Genomic DNA, 17502 nt, shown 5'->3' with positions numbered 1-17502 from the left:
CTGGTCCTTATTTTTGTCCCGTGTGTGGGGACGAAAATGATAATTTAATTCATTTTTTATGTTTATGTAAGGAGTTAAGAGGTTTGAGAGAAAAAAAATTTCCAGGGTGGTTCGAAAGGGAGGAATGGGTCGGTGTTTATAATAAGGGTGTTTTCATTTATTATTTGTGAAGTGTATTGTGTATTAACCAAGGCCCAGTAGGGCTTTTAGTGTTAATAAATTATATCATATCATACGGACAAGTACAGGGAGGAGCGAGTAAATCGTGTTTTTGCTGTCATGATAAAAAAAAAATCTCACATATTTCACATTATCGTATAAATACCGAGCGAAACCTAACAAAAGAAGGCACATAAGAAAACGGAAAATTTAATTTCTTCAAATTGCCGAACACTTAAATAATTCAGCTCGTGTGCGCACTGTCTACAATATATGTAAAATAAAATATATTCATATATGTTTATATACAAATTAGTATTTCACAAACAGAAAACAAAACAAATATAGCATTTTCATAAAAAAGAAACCAACGCAGATCTATGGAACACGCTAAGAATGTTAACCCCTTAAATCAAGTTCTTGGTTTTTCGTAGTCAAATGCAAATAGAAAAACGAAATAAACATCAAATTATCCATATCCAACTTAGCTAAGAATAAGTTAACAGCCCAATACACGTACAGACAAAACCATAAGTGTTAATCACTTCTGTAGCCGACACACCAGAATTTATAAGAAATTAGCCCCCCCCCCAAAAAAAAAAATAATAATAACCGGAACTCAAAAAATATACAGTTTTCTCCAATTGCTCGTCAAATTTAGCTAATTTAATATGGAGAAATCCTACTTCTATATCCTCCACCAAATATAACTTTAAGCTTACTTTAAACTTTAAGAAAATAATCCCAATTTGAGTTTGTAACAGCTTTTATCACACGTGTACTGGGTCCTTTAGATTTTATTTCTAATTCTAAGAAACCCTCTGAATATGAGAGCAATAACAGGCCAACTTAAAAGCTGGAAGGGGATACTTTTAAGGTAGGCTAATACGGTTTTTCAATAAATAAATTATTCCAGTGAAACTTACAAAAACACACTCAAGGCTATTTCTTTTTTTAATATAACCCCATAGAAGTGTCGTCAAATATAAGGAGTCTCTAGCGTAATTTTTCATCTTCTTCATCTAATAATTTACATAATGAAAGTAATATAAATAAGATTTATTTATAAAATGAAAAATAATTTAATCACTTTATGCTTCTTTGTGAAGGCTTATTGATTATTTGAAAATCATAAAGCAAAAAGATACGGCTTTTACATTTAGCAGAGAAGCCTTGCCTAGTTAGACTAATTCTCGAAGACAGAAAACGTCTAATATGTGGTTGCAGAATTTTTAGTTAAGACCTGGTAGCATCAAATTTCCGTGCACCCAAATATCATAGCATCAAACAGTGTTGCCAGATAGGGTAAATTAGTACCCTTCAGGTATTCTTTTCGAGTGGTAGTGCATTAAATTTGTCAGATCAACAAGTTTTTCAATTAATTTTTTGGAAAAATTTTACCTCAGCGCATTTAATTAAAAAATGGTATTTTTGGCATATTTTTCAAATGGCAAGATTCCAAAAATGTCAATATAGTTTATTCTAAGCTTAAAATTATTTGACTATCTTAACCCGGACGTTTTGAAAGTCCTCAAAAATCAAATATTTATAATCTTTGAATTTTACATCAACTAGGAAAAGCAAAAGTGCAGAACTTGTATTTTATTCGAAATAATGTAATTTTTTTCAACAACAGCTAGAATGGAACTCCGGCATTCGTGTAAAAACAGGTTGACAAAAGAAGAAGAAGATGAAAAAAGAAGAAGAAAATGTTCAATAATCTAGCTTTTTTTCCTCAAAATCTTTCCCGTAATAATAATAAAAAAAAAAAAAAAAAAAAAAAAAAAAAAATAGGTTCACCGGTAATTAAGAGTATCTGCTATATTCTATAGAATCGCCTAGCAAAAAACGAAGAAAAGACTTGTCATACACTATTTGCTATAATTTATATACCTTACATCAACTGGTAAGGTAAGTTAATTTTTTTATCCTCACTGCCTAAAGATCGCATCTGACATTCTCACACTACCAAGGTAATTGGCGAAAACGGTTTCGTAAGCTTTTCTTAAAGGGTGAATCAGCAAGGCAATTTAGATCATGAGAATCAAAATTCGATTTAGTAAACACTGCCCTGTTGATACTATTTTTAAGAAAAACTTATCAAACATTTTTTGACAATTTTCTTATAAAAAAAAGATGTCAGAAACGACCCTTAAGCATAACAACAATGGTCACACTCCTATGATTTACCGATTTCGAACCCCCTCCTCCCAAAATTTGTCTGCCCCGTAAAAACATAAAAAGAATGCATATAAAGAATCTTTTTGATGCGTTTTAAAAGTTTTTTTGTGATCCCCTCCCAACCCCGAACTAAAATCTTGGATACACCCTTGGCGATGTTATAAGGAAATGTACCAGCTACCGGATATTAACACATAATTTGGGATTGAATAAGCATAATTTTGTCTATATTTTACTACAATTCAAAAAGCATAAACCAGTGTACAGTGCAAACGCTGAAAATCTTAAAAATTTCCATCTAACAGCGTCACCATCTAATTGTTTGATTGCCCAAAGCAGATGTCATTATTGAACCATCTACCGGTGCCTAAACAAAAGTTTAAAAGTTTTAGATTTTTGCTGAGAAGTAAAAAAAAAAAAAAAAAAAAAAAAAAAAAAAAAAATCGGGTTCTGGTCATAGGTGGCACATTAATAAGATTGACGGTAAAAAAGGTAACATGTCGGTAACGGGTACTCTGCCTTATAGCAAAAAATGTTGCAATCGCCTCACTTTCATTACTGTACGAGCGTTCCAGGAGAAAATCATAATTGATAATTAATTAATAATAATTAATTGCGATAATTAAACGTAATAAATTGATTATTTTTTTTTGCATTCCAAAACACCAGATACAAAAAAAGTGGTAGATTTTTGTATTACAAGCGCAGCAAAATAAATTGCTAGCTTTTTTGCTTATCAACTGAGTATATGGGGTAAAATAATAAGTTTAGGATAAAATCATAGTATATAATTAATTACAATTTATAATAATCAGCTTTTGGAACGAATCTCATATTTCAGTCAATGCTTAGTTGGTGGAATCTTAAAACATAGTTAGCTCTCCATGAATCAAATCCAAAATTAATCACTCTTTTCACTTCATGAAATTGTACAAAGGAAACAGGCCACAAAGACGTTAAGCACTTCGACTATGTCTTTAGCTACAAAAGTATGCGCTTTTGCCCTAGGTTCAGACAGATATTCGTACAGGAACAATATTCACCTGTAGCGGCAATTCAGTTGCCAAATTTAGCTATTTTGATTTCTTTGTCAATTAAAAATTCCAATTTTATTAAAGGGCTAGGTGGTTTTTCCATTTTTTTTCAACGGTAAGAGCCATAGAAGTTGTCTAGATTTCCATGGCTGGAAATCATCCAAAAAACTGGATGATCAAGGAAAATTAAACTTAAAGTTGTTATGCTCAATGTTATGCTTAAAATTGATACCTTTAGCAGAATATCTTTCCTATCCGAACCTTACGTTATAGTGCAAAAGAAGAACAAAAAATCCACATTACTTTCGCCGTATGCTGGAATTTAACTAGGACGTGTATGAAGTCGTATTCTTCAACTACATTAAAATATTATTTTTAAAACTAGAAATTACTTGTGAAGAACTAGCAGTTAGAAACAAAAATTATTCACTCAGTACTAACAGGATTTTGTTTAATTTTTTAAGTTCTTTCGAAGGAATCCTAAACCACCTGTAACTCACAAAATTATCTGTTATCAAAGTTCCGTTGTAACTCACAACCAGGTGTAACACCACCTGTAACTCACAAAATTATCTGTTATCAAAGTTCCGTTAAAAATTTTTTCCCACACCTCTCCTTAAAAAAGAAATTTTTAATTTCTCTTAACAAAATTATCTGTTATCAAAGTTCCGTAATAAATTTTTTCCCACACCTCTCCTTAAAAAAGAAATTTCACTTGTCAAGTAGACAAAGAGAGTATCCAGCGAGGGACTTGGCTCAAAACAACCCAGAAATTACATTGTGTTAAACTTCGGTCAATATCACCAATAAAATCTTCACGACTTAACTGAGCCTATTGCCTTTAAATCAATAATAAAAAAACTCAATTAAATTGGCAAAATTCATTTCCCTACTCGCAATTCCATGAAATTTCTCAAACTAAAGCATCCTTAGGGTAAGAAGGAGTAGATGTTTTCCCCAAACAAACCTACATGCAATCGAGGTAAGAAATCCATGATCTTGGATTCCAACTATACATAACTATGATAACTTATTTTGGATGTAATTAAATTTTCCCAAAGTGGCCATTGCAGCACCAAGGGGAGCGCTTGTAATTTCCAGAAGAAAATAAGGGTTCTTAAAAATCAAAACTAACCAAAAAGAGGCCAAACTGTTTCTAACAATGATTTCAGAGAAGTTGAGTCTGAAAGGCAATAGTGGGCACAAATCTTCAAAGGGAATGGTATCAAAAGGGGGAAATTAGAAAAAAAAATATGAAAAACAGACAACAGATTAAGCTAAACTGTGGGTACATCAAAATGTTTCAGGAGAAAATCAGTCTCAGAAAGCGAAAAAAAAAGAAAGAAAGTAAAATGAAAAATACTGGAACCTACAGGAAGAATAATATTAAAAAATTATATTTCAGAGGGTGAGGGTAACAACTGAAATAAAAACTACAGATTTGTAGAAAACTAGAGTTTAAAAAGCAATAGTGGGCACATTATGACTCAAAAGGGGGTGCATTGAAATAGGTATGCGACATGATGAAACAAACAGATAGGACTTGCATTAACATAACAGTTTTTTTCTTTAGAATTTAAAATACTAATGGCTCGGGTATTGGTTTTACTTAAAATCCCCTTCTCATTATCACTTCCCCTTGTAATCTGGAAAACAGAAAATGGAATCACAGGATCAACAAACTCACACTTTCAAAATCCACGTGAATTATAAAAATTATATCGTTATTTCTCCTCCCCCAACTCAAAAGAGATTATAATCGCAATAACTTTCTTTTAGTTGCTACTACAATCGATGCTAATCTGACAACTTTTTTGCAGTAAAATTTATACGGTATTTATTCGTCATCTAAATTGTTTAATATATAGATGGCATTGCAAAAATTAATAAAGAAATTTGCTTTGAAAGCTATCATTGAGGCTTATTCAGTGTTTAGGAGTGACTGTTTGTGACCTTGGAATTACAAATATTTAGGTGATTCGTTCTATATGATTTAACCAGAATTTTTCTTTTTTTAATCTGCATTCAGCCATATTTATAATAAGATACCTCAGAAAATGACTGACGACACCCCTCATCGTCACAATAGAACTAATTATTCGCAAAAAAAAATATTTATCCCTGAAGATAAAGAATACTAAAACTTTTCAAGAATTTGAAGGCATCACCCCATCAGTGGTTGTAAGGGGGGGGGGGAATATATTTTTGAATGAAAAAAAAAATATACATTTTTCAAAATCTATGGGGCGCATGCCTTCTGCCAGCAATTGACACCACTGCACCACAGCTCTACAATATGGCCTTAGAATGTATCCTTAAAATAAATTATTTACAAACGCATTAACAAATCCTAGAAAGTTAATTTATGACACAATTAAATAGGAGTCTAGATTGGTTAAAAAATCAAATAGTTTTGACGCCATATATAGTCTGTGATGTACTTAACAACAAATGTAACATTTGAGTGAACCATTACATAAACAGAACACAACTACTTACACAGTCCCGTTCTGGTCTTTAAGCAACACAGGGGCAACAGCAAGTAATTCTCAAATTAAACGAAAACAAGTCAATAAGTTACAATTTCATTTGGGAAGCATATATAGGCTATATTAAAAGGATCTGCCGCCAAAGAATTAATCCCACAAGACCCTTCACATATCACAAGAATCAAAAGAACGAAAATGGCACGGACAAAATACTCACATCACAACACAACACTTTTTCTTTTTCTTTTTAATCACAACCCTTTCTACTTGTCCATCACCACTCGGTGGCACAATGATACCGTGCTGGACTTCAACTGGTACTGACTTTGGACTTGGTGGTGCTTCCACTGGTGCAACCTGGGTCATCGACCCATTTTTAATTGGTGAAGCAGGGGGCGTTGCCAAAAGAGTTGTTTCTTTCTCTGGACTGATCAAAGAATCAACCTCATCATGAGATTCAGCTTGACTCGGAGAACCAGGCTTGACAACTTCTGAAAAAGGTCGACCTTCCTTAATCAAATGTACTAATTCATCAGCTTCTCGACTTAGGTCACCATCGGGTCGAAATGGGTTGTCTGTACCTTCAGAGCTGGAATGAAAACGAAATAATCAGATCCACAAGAAATTGAAAAATTCTTCATATCCCCAAATGTGAACTTTAAAACGACTACATACTACATACACACAAACATATACACATACATACATACTACATACAAACGCATTACAATACTAATGATTTGTCAAGTGAAAAACAGGTATCTTAATAAATTTTCAGATAATCAGAGCATAAAAATGGTATTTCAAAGTAGCTGTGACTTCCAGTTTTTAGTAATTAATTAAAGTACCGATTCCCCGAAGATATACCGTAGTAATCTGATCAGGGTTATCCTCATGAAATGCTGTATTTTACAATAAAAAAAAGTGCTACCAGTGGGAAAAAGTACTATCTTCAAAATAATTTCCATGCATGTTGAACTCACAAATTTATCACCTGAATAGATACCAGATAAAATATCGCAGTCTATATTCTTTTTTGAGGACTGGAGTCCCTTTCAAGAGAAAAAATGGACATATTCCCTTGAGGTGGTAGGGAACCATCCGGACACTGATTCTAATTTACTCTGCAGAGAAATATTGGCATTAGTTACCCGTTTTATAGCCCTTCTAAATAGCTGATTGGCTACATGTTACAGACACGCCAATTAATATACAATACGTCAACACGTAAATGGATAAGTCTTGGATACTGGCTGGAGACTGAGACCCAAAGGAGCTTACTTCAAACATTCTAAATGCAACTAAAATATTCAAAAGGGGCAAGAGTTACATAGACTGGGGCCCAGTCTATTGGCATGCCAAAAAGTCTTTGGCATGCCAAAAAGTCGAACCCTCATCACAAAAGTCAGTGACATTTTTCGGTCAAAATCCAACTTTTTCAAGTCTATGAAACCAAGATCCGAGAGAATTCGCAAATAAAATCATTTTCCCAGTGTTCATATAAACATAGATTGGGAAAACATTGGGTGTTGTGGTGCTCACTTATGTTTTACTTATGCGTTACTTATGTATGCTTATGCTTACTTATGACTTTGAGCGGAGAAAATACATTGAAGTATATTTTAATTAAACTTAGTCTAACAAAATTGAAAAAAAAATCATTCAACCAGGCAAGTACAGAGTGGGGATGGGTTCAAACCCATCGCAACCACTCCTGTAACCTTGATATTTATACGGCTATATTTCATAATTTGTTTTATTTCATTCACCTATTTTTGTTCGTTTTTAAATACCCCCCAATAACAGAAACAAATTTCGGCATACATGTCTACATTAAATGATCTAAATCTTTTTGTATTTTTTCTCGTCAATCCGTACTCATAGAAAAAAAAAAAAAATCATAATGACCGTACATAATAATTGGCAAACATTATATATAATTTTATAATATTATGTATACGTATGTTACCGTGGATATCCGAAATTGGTGAATGTCGATATTTACCGGTGAATGTATGAAATACCTTTTTTCTCCTTGGATTTAGTCAGCATTGGCAGATAACTTTTCAGTTTCATACAAGTTTGGTGGTAGAAGATTAGGTTAGGTTTTTAACCCATTTCTGATATTTATAACCTAATTTAACCTATCCTAGCCCAGCCTAACCTAACCTAACTGTAACTTTTACCGGCAAAGCTTGCATAAGACTGAAAAAGCTGATTCGCAAAGCTAATCGAATCCAAGCAGAGAAAAAGGAATTTCGGTCATTCACCGATAAATGTCGATATTAACCAGATTTCGGACATTATCACAGTAACATATATATCACATGTTATATATTATATACACACATAAATTTGACAAAAAATTAGAAGCGGATTTAAACAGCTTGGGCTTTGGATAGTCCACATGACTCATCGTTGGTTAATATGTCTTCTCCTCTTAGGTCAAAGTTTTTCCGGCAATTCTACGAATTATCAAGAAAATTTGCCGATTAAATGAGAGAACCGGAATAGCAATAGAATGCTAGTCCAAGATCAATTTGGCGACCAAGATAAGAAAGTTTTGGCAATCAGTCTAGATAGTTAATCAATAAGACACCAAGAAAGAGCTATAAAAATCGATGACAAATTTGAGCTGTTTCCACGAAGGAAACTATGCTGAGTGATAAAAACTTTTAATGACAAATTGTCAATAGACAACCGATTCTTAATAGATCTGGAAGGTAGTAAACTTTTTAGTTTTTAAGAATTGTATATAGAAACTACCGGGTGATAGAAGAAGAGTAAAAACGGACAATTTTTACTCCAAATACTACAGCACCATCTATTTGCCGAAGCAAAAACGAACAAGAATTCCACCAATAGGTAGGACAAATTTCATAGCATTCAGAGTGAGGACAACATATAAGAAGTAAAGTGTTAAACAGCAAATATCCTTAACGTTTATGTACCACAGGGAGTAAAAGAAGGATAAAGAGCAAGGGGTATCGGAGGGGGGGGCAGCCTTTTCTATACAGAATAATTTATGTCCCTTTTAGGTTTTAATGTCCCTCATTGCTTTCACTTGAAAAAAAAAAACTTTTTTTCGTTTAATACGGTATAATAACAAATATAAACGAAGAGGGAATGTTCATAGGAGCAGGCAAAGACTGAAGTTCGAAAGAGAGGGATAGAGAAGGAGTCTTTGCAGTTCCGCCCTCCCATTTCATAAGGTAATCCCTAGTTTTTACGCTTTTGAGTTAAAAACAAAACCTGTGGTTACTAATACTGCCCCATATAATCAATTGGTGAAGGCCTGAAGTGATTAGATACACATTTTCGATTTATATTAATTACAAAGGCATTAAGTACTGTCAATTGTCCCTCTAAGCTAGTGATTTCGAGTTTCAAAACGCAGTGCTCAAATCATATAACAAAAATGTTCGAATAAGGTCACTGGTTTCTTCCGTACAATAACTCTTAAAAGTATAAAATTCGGTCATTTCAACATTACAATTTTGAGGCGGAATGGAGTATGAAATGGAAAGTATGAGCTGTGTTGCATTGCGATGATACGCTGCAACAGAGTTTCGCTGCAGTGAATTGTCAATAATAGCAGCAGTAAAGGAAAGAAAAAAAATACGGTTCACTTGCTTAAGATTTGGCGACAATAATCTTGAATAGGGTTATGGACCTGGCAATGGGACGTGCAAATATATATATATATATTATATATATATATATTATATATATATATATATATATATATATATATATATATATATATATATATATATATATATATATATATATATATATATATATATATATATATATATATATATATATATATATATATATAAATATATATAAATATATAAATATATATAATATATATATATATATATATATATATATATATATATATATATATATATATATATATATATATATATATATATAAATATATATATATATATATATATATATATATATATATATATATATATATATATATATATATATATATATATATATATATATATATATATATATATATATATATATATATATATATATATATATATATATATATATATGTATATATTCTTTTTATTAACAAATTCAGGGGGAACAATATAAAAATAAGAAGAATATACAGACAGGCAAATGCATAGGAAATCCCCTTCGGGAGGGCTAACATTTCAAAAGGTAACAGGGGCGCCCTTTCACGAAAATGTAGGGAAAGGATTTTTTTATGGAGATACAAACAATGGTATTTATCCAAATCTACAGGCGAGGGGTGATTTTTTATTTGGATATTTTCAATGAAAATACAAAAAAAAAAAATTTTTAATCTAGAGGGGAGGACATAAAATATAGGAGATATTGAAAATGATAGAAATCACAGAAAACCCCGCGAAGCCTTTAAAAGTTTCAGTTGGCATAGACCCAAAAGCCCCACCATGCTTACAGGTTTATAAATGGGTTGTCTAAGGATGTGGACTTTCTAATTATTTCTCTTTTAAGTAATATGACTTAAAGAGAAGAACAAACCCCAAAAGAAGACAAAAAATTACAAAAGCAAAGTAAAGAGAGCCAACCACTTATTTAGCTGAAAATGCAGACTTCCTTTTAAGGAACTTATTCAATAACAATTCTATTCATGCTTTCATAATTTGAAATTCTGAAATTAGTGTTTTCTTTAACAAAACGACTACAACGGTCTTACAAAAACTAAAAAACAATAATTCTACAACCAGAAAAAAAAAGACATCCCCTTGAATAATGAAATCGATGAGCAATCAACAGCTCAAAATAACTCAAATCAGAATTGAAATTTATTACCTTGACAATCAGATACAAAAGCTTGGACGGAAGAGGTAGAAATCAATACAATGAGTCACTAAAACTATTGGAAACACATATTTAATAAAATAGCAAGGCAGAGGTGGAAAATATTCATATTTAATGCCCTCGAGAGATGTCAAACAATTAAATAAAACACTGGAAAAATACCAGATTAATGGTTGCCAGACCATACGAAATGGTTCAATCAGCCGTTAATCAAAATTGCATCATTCTTAACATAATCTGAAGGATTCATAAGCACTAAAAAATACTTTTATACTTCTCATAGCAGCAAAGCATGTCGCACGACAGGCATGAAGAAGAACAAGGCCGTAGCGTATTTTTTTCTGTGAAGACCGCGAAAAATGCCCCAACATAAAAATCAAAGCCGTCTTACCCCTCCCCTCCTTTCCCCGACAAAACTGACAGTTAAAACTCGACTCTCAAGCAATAAGACAAAAGAAGGTCAACTTACCAAAACCCCAACTTTGGAAACTCATTTATATAAAGAAAATACCCTCCTCCTTCCCTTCCCCTATCCTCCTCCCCTTTGATCATAATTAATCGACATACGTAAAATAGTCTACTGTTGATTCTTTCTCCATGAATGCAATCCTTATCCACAAAGGAATATAATCTCAATATTTTAATTTTTAGTTGATGAAAAAAAAAAATATCTAAGGTCGAGCCTGAACTAACACCAACCCCAAGATTGAAACCTGATACTCTACCTCATAACCAAGCCGGGCTTGTTACTTGGTTTTAAATACATGGTGTGTTAATACATACACAAACGGGTTTAATCCACAGTTAGAGACACTTATCAATAAGATAAAGTATTAGATATTATAAGAACAGTTTTAATCTGGGGAACATTTTTGTTGCCTTTTCTAGAGTCAGACAAACATTACGGGGTGGGGAGGGGGGGGGGGGTTTAAAACCCCCTAACCCGCCTAGATATAGAAATAGCCTTGGTTTAGGCTGTTTTTGCTTAACCATTGGTTGTGTCGTCTTTTACCAGGTTGTAGCTACCACTATAATCACAATGAGCCAGTGTTCAGTTCTATATGTAAATGTACCAGCGTCCAACTCTATATCTAAACTTTTCAAAATACAAGTTCGCTGCATCATCATGCTTATGATAATTCATTCTAATGTTTCAGTTACTATGGGCTAGAGTTCGTTCTTACTAAATTCGAAAAAAATGAGTCACATCTGAAAATTGAACCTTATATCTGAACCTAAACAAAAATCTCGATCATCCCTTAGTTCTGCCCTAGGATGGATGGATGGATGATATCTATCAACAAGTGGAAATGACATCATTTTTATACAATACTGAAAAAGGCTTATGCCAGCTTTGCCTCTGATTCAGACTATCTGTCTTGGCCTTTGTCTCCAATTGACCAATGGCTTGATGGCAACTTTGTTTTAATTAAAAAATCAACGGACTCAGTCGAGCCCTTCGGCCTCGACCTCGATCATCCCTTAGTTCTATGGCTATCTGCCTTTAGTTCTGTCCTAGGATGGATGGAATATAGACTATCTATCAACAAGTAAAAATGACATCATTTGTATACAATCCTGAAAAAAGCTTATGCCAGCTTTGCCTCTCACTCAGACTATCTGTCTTGGTCTTTGTCTCCAATTGGCCAATGGCTTGATGGCAACTTTATTTTAATTCAAAAATCAACGGTCGAGGCCTTCGGCCTCGACCGAGTCCGTAAAGAAAAAACGATAAAAGATTGTTAGCCATAAAAAATATTTTTTATTCATATTTTCATGTGAAAATTTTTAAATGCGACCAACTTGCTTTGATAAGCATGATAACTTACCACCAACAGATGACAACAATAAACAAAACCAGGGGGTGGTAGATGGACAAATCCAATTAAGCATAAAAAATAAAAGATATAGCATGGTTTACACCTTTTAATTTGCTAAATATGGAGGATTTGATATTATAATGGATCAAGTCTAGAAGAGTAACTCCCATGACAGAGCTCCAAAAATTCACTTATCTCTTACCTCTGGTTCTATTTGTACAAGATGATCAAAAAAAAGAGAGACCAACTTGCTTTGATGAACATGATAAACAACCAGCAACAATGAGAACAATCAACAAAATGAGGTGGATTCGTCTATTATTCGTTTTTTAGAAATAAGGGATTTTTAGAGTTTTTAGCGAATGCTTAGGTATCACTGATTAGAACTTAATTGCCAAATCTACAATAAGTATCCAGTTTCAGCTACCATTTGGATTCAGTACTTAGAGAATTTCGAGAAATGAAAATATTGATCCATTAAGGTGCTACAACTACCCAGAGAAGGAATTCACTAAGTTGTTCTCCAAGCAGGGATATTTCTTTCTTTTCTTTGTAGTAATGTTCAAGGCCTCATGAAACGCTTTGAAATAGAACACGACATAACGCCACTGTTACGCTTAAAGGTTGTATAACTCCTGAATTAAAAACTAAAACCGGTTACTGAGTTGGATTCAAAGAGAGGATCATCAGGGCAATATCCGTTAATTCGCACTCAAATTTTCCTTACCTACATTATCATGCTGATACCTTTGAGAGCAGCACAGTGAATGATTTTTTGCAATTACCTCAAAAGTATGAAGATGTCTGCTATGACCTTTAGGTATGAAAGCAACGATATCTGTGGGTCGAATTTACGAATTAGACTTGGGAGTACCACCATACTTAGGGGCCTGCTTCTTTATGAAGAAGAAGAAATGGCCGTTAATGAATGTTAGTGAAAGTTTTGCCCGAGCTTGAGCTTCAGCTTTCGGTGTTTAAATTATAATGTGCTTTCATTTTCTGTTTATGAACTTCAAGATTATTGTGGAAAAACACATTATGAATTCAATTGCTTTTTCATTTGTTTCATAAGCATTTTCAAGTATCAAAACGTATTATAATTTCTAATATAATTTCTTTTTTCTACTAAATAGAAAACTAAGAATAAAAGAAAATCGAAGAAATAAGTAAATATTTTTCAAAGGATAGGGAGGGCCTCGAAAAAATTTGGCCACGCGTTAGGCAGTACATAACAACAAAACTAGCTTAAAAAAACTCACTCGTAATATTTTCCAATATCTGGAGAATTATAAAAACTAGCCCTTTACTGAAAACACAAAACCGACCCCAAAAACAAGAGGAACAGATAAAAACACAAGAAGCCTGTTGAAAATAGAAGCCCGTTGAAAAATTCTTGTATGATGAAGAGGGGTCCATATCTGGATAGTCATGGGGCATGGGATGTATAATAATTTTTCTACACATTATTGGGGGGCACACTGCCCCCCCCCCAAACGACGCCCCTGCGTGTAGACCATTAAAAATCCATCGGTTACCTTAGGATTTGTATTCCCTGGCATTTTGACCCGCTTTTGGGCCAAAAAGCATGATTTTGCACGAGGCAGCTGGCGGACAACAGCACCCAGCTACGGCACAATCTCTTTTGTTGATTAAAAAGTCATTATTTGGTCACAATTTCATCAAAAGCCTGAGTAATAACTGCAGCATTCATGTCATTATCAGCTGTCGATTTATGATTAAACACGTAGGTCAGTACAGCATTCACGCCATATCTAAGATCCGTTTTTAAAGATGGGAGGGTCAAAACCTCATATATATACGATTTCAGATTATGAACAGTCGTGGCTCATTTACAGTCTGCATTCCAGGCCACGTTATAGAAAAATTGTTGTTTTGCGGCAAAAACTGGCAGAAAACGCCACTTTGCTTTGGTTTGTAAAGATGCCGGGCTCACACCTTCCTGTTTGGGGTTTTAGACAATGAAAAACTAATTGGCTATGTTAAAATTTCAATTTTCTGGGATTTGATGCTTGGTGGCACAAAATTTCAGAAAACAGCACTTTGCTGTAGCACGATTCCTTTTTTTTTTTTACTAAAAAAGAGCACTAGATACGGAGATTTTCTTTCAAATGGGCCCTCCCCAAGCCTTCTATGATGACTGGTTCGATACGATCACCCCTAGGTAAAAAGAAGACAACAAAGAAAAAAAGTAGGCACATCAGTGCTTTTCATACAAAAATGATTTTCTTAGTTTGTCAAGTTTGGAGGGGGGTTGTAATCCCCATGGGTGGAGTTTTAGTTCCGACACTATTCTCAAGAGGTTTCAGGATCTTTTTCAAAATTCTTAGAAACTTGTTTTCGCTTTTAACTTTGCTATTAACATTAATGGAATAGTTACTATTCCTGATTCAGCCACAAAACGCAATTTTTTTCTCATTAGACAGTTTTTTCTTCAAACATGTTTTAAACTTTTAGTTACTATGTTGCTGCAACCATGATATAATATTAAAATTAAAACAAGTAGTACGCTTGAGGGATTCACTGTCAACAGCGTTATTATTTTGTCTGAAAAAAAAAAAAAACGCGAAAAAAAAGTACTGTTAATGAATGTCAGTGAAACACAAATGGGTGGATACACAAATGCCAAATAACAATGGAAAAGGGCATGAGCCAATTAATCGGATATCCTCAAAAACAGGATTCAGTATTGCTAATTTTGATATAGCATACAATTAATCAGAATTGAGTTTAATTAAACTACTTTTTTCCCTTTTATTCTCTATTTATCAAAAAGAACAAAGTTTTTCAAAGAGCGAAGGCGAAAGTTAAACGAACAAAAATTACTGCTTCGCGGTTTATGCAACATATTATTAGAAGATTGTTCACTCCCAGGGCCGTAAAAAGGAGAATGGGGCGAAATCCTTAGGGCCCAGTGCGAGATTATTGATCCTTTTTCTCGAAAATTTCCGTTACAAGGTTAACTATTAAAAAACTGCGAGGAGGCGCCTCAAATAAATTTGGTTGTGGGCCATAGTCGTGGCGTTTACTGGCCCTGTTCCCCATGGAACTAAATGGCACCTAAAAAGACACCTAATTTGCCCCCAACACCCCCCCCCCCCCACCAAATAGATTACTACGTATTGTTCGGTTGTTTAGATAGTTCCTTACTTATATTTGGTCTTACGGCAGTTTTTAGTAAGTTTGAAGCCAAATTCATTTCTAATCTAAACATATTTGCATCTTCCTAAAAGAGGTGATTAGAAAGAAAAACTCCAAAAACCAATCTCATCTTGCCGTCCCCAATAAAAACGCATTCCAATAAACAAGCTGCGAACGACAAGCAGGCGGTAGTTACGAGGCTGCAAGGAAATCAGCAACAGATCCAGAGAGTAGGCGGGGGGGGGGGAGTGATACTCCCTCATACATGGGAGCAGTTCAATTTTGCGTAGTTTTTACCAACACTTATGCGAATCTGTCGGGTAAAAAGAGTAGTAAAGGCATCAAAATTCAAACCTACAAGAATCTGGTTTTAAATACCAAGGACAGTGAAAAACAAATCCTGATTGTTTGAATTGTTGAGGTGGAAACTGACACAACCATACTTGTCTAAAAGCTTAGAAAAAAGAAGCAGAAGTTCAATTTTTCTTAAAAAGAAGACCATCATATGCTGTTATGCAGTTTTTGGTAGTAGCGAGCACTAAATTTAAAGAAAAGAAACGTAGGCCTAGGTGAAAAACCAGTGAAAAATAAGCCAAAAAGCATGTAGCCATCAAACAACTTTTTTTCTTTGAAGGTGTAGTTGTCTTTAGGAACCCGCAGATAATTAATTTAAAGATAAAAAGCATTGTCAAATTTGACTAATTAGATTTGCTTAGTGTATTGGTTCAACGTTACAACATTGCCATAAATGTGGTACTGTTCTATCAATTTGAAAAATATTCTAGAAAATCGCTCTTCTCGTGTATGAATAGGCCTACGATGGGCCAAAGGGGCAAAATCTATTTTACTTTTATATCCGTGGTACTTTAAGACAAAAGAAAAAAAAATACATAAACTAAGGATGATAATAACTTGTAGCCGAGTTGGGGCCTTATCCAGGATTTTTGTTCGATGGGGGTGGGACTTTAAAAACGCATAAAAAATGGGTTTTTTATGCACTTTATTGCGCTTTTACGAGTTGGACAAATATTCTTGGGGGGGGGGGGGTGAACACCCTAACCCCTCCCCTGAATACAGCCTTGAGCCCAACTAGCTCAAAACTTAATTTATTTTTGCAATTTATTTTTTGTGATACGAAAATCTAGTAAAATTCGGAAATCCTTGAAGAAGATAAATAAATATTAGCTCAAGTTATTTTTTAAACTGCTAGAAACAAATTCAGTCACATACACGGGGATTTATTTCAGGGGGGAAACTGCAAAAAGGGACGTATTAAACATTAGTCTCAAGATTTCACGGTAGCCCACGGTCGCGGCAACCCCTTCCCTAACGTACATCCCTTGACAAGTATTTTTGAATGAAATTGTGAAATATCATTCCTTAAAACTTTAGGAGAATACGGGAGAGGCTAAAATAAACAAGAGAATAAGGAACATTTGATAGAACTTGTTCCAACAAGCCATTCAGTCATCGCAGTTAAATTAAGACATTTTATGAGAAAAGGAAAAGGGATAAGAATAAACAGTCTTAGAAAAAACTGGACTAGACTATTTTATTTGCAAATAAAATTCTCATAAAATAACTTACAACTATTTTGAGCTTATCTGTGTCGCAAGCAAACATTAAAGCTTTGTTATTGAAAAACAAAGGCGAGGAATTTAAAAATTTTAGAGTTATATATAAAAAAAGAACAAAAAGAAACCTAGAAAATAATTATCGGAGTAAGAAGAAAAGTGACTGAGAAGTGAGAAGAAAGATCATAACAACCTTAATCGCATGAGTATGATAACACGAGATAGACAATTAATAAATAATCTCAGTTTG

At 33.6% G+C, this 17502-nt stretch overlaps 1 protein-coding gene across 4 annotated transcripts in view; it reads right to left on the bottom strand.

Annotated features, from left to right (window-relative positions):
• Positions 1–353: 353 nt before the first annotated feature.
• LOC148945921 (uncharacterized) overlaps positions 354–17502 on the bottom strand; it is a 79816-nt gene continuing 62667 nt past the window's right edge. Inside the window, exons 4-6 of one of the 4 annotated variants that reach the window (XR_016142509.1) lie at positions 4066–6452; positions 3929–3984; positions 2790–3863 (exon numbers count right to left, since the gene is read on the bottom strand). Coding sequence is in view for 1 of the 4 variants with exons in the window: in XM_089097779.1 (XP_088953905.1) it covers positions 2698–2707; positions 6081–6452 (382 nt within the window). In the remaining 3 variants the exon portion in view is untranslated. Of the gene's footprint in view, positions 2708–2789; positions 3985–4065; positions 6453–17502 lie in introns of those variants that run through there. The other 3 variants (XR_016142510.1, XM_089097779.1, XR_016142508.1) reach the window with 3 other exon arrangements.

The sequence above is a fragment of the Artemia sp. Qi Xiang Cuo genome, chromosome 12 (assembly GCF_049724085.1).
Source record: "Artemia sp. Qi Xiang Cuo chromosome 12, ASM4972408v1, whole genome shotgun sequence".
Classification (NCBI taxonomy): domain Eukaryota; kingdom Metazoa; phylum Arthropoda; class Branchiopoda; order Anostraca; family Artemiidae; genus Artemia; species Artemia sp. Qi Xiang Cuo.
Note: the sequence above shows the minus strand (reverse complement) of the source record. Positions and strands in the feature narration are given on the sequence as shown.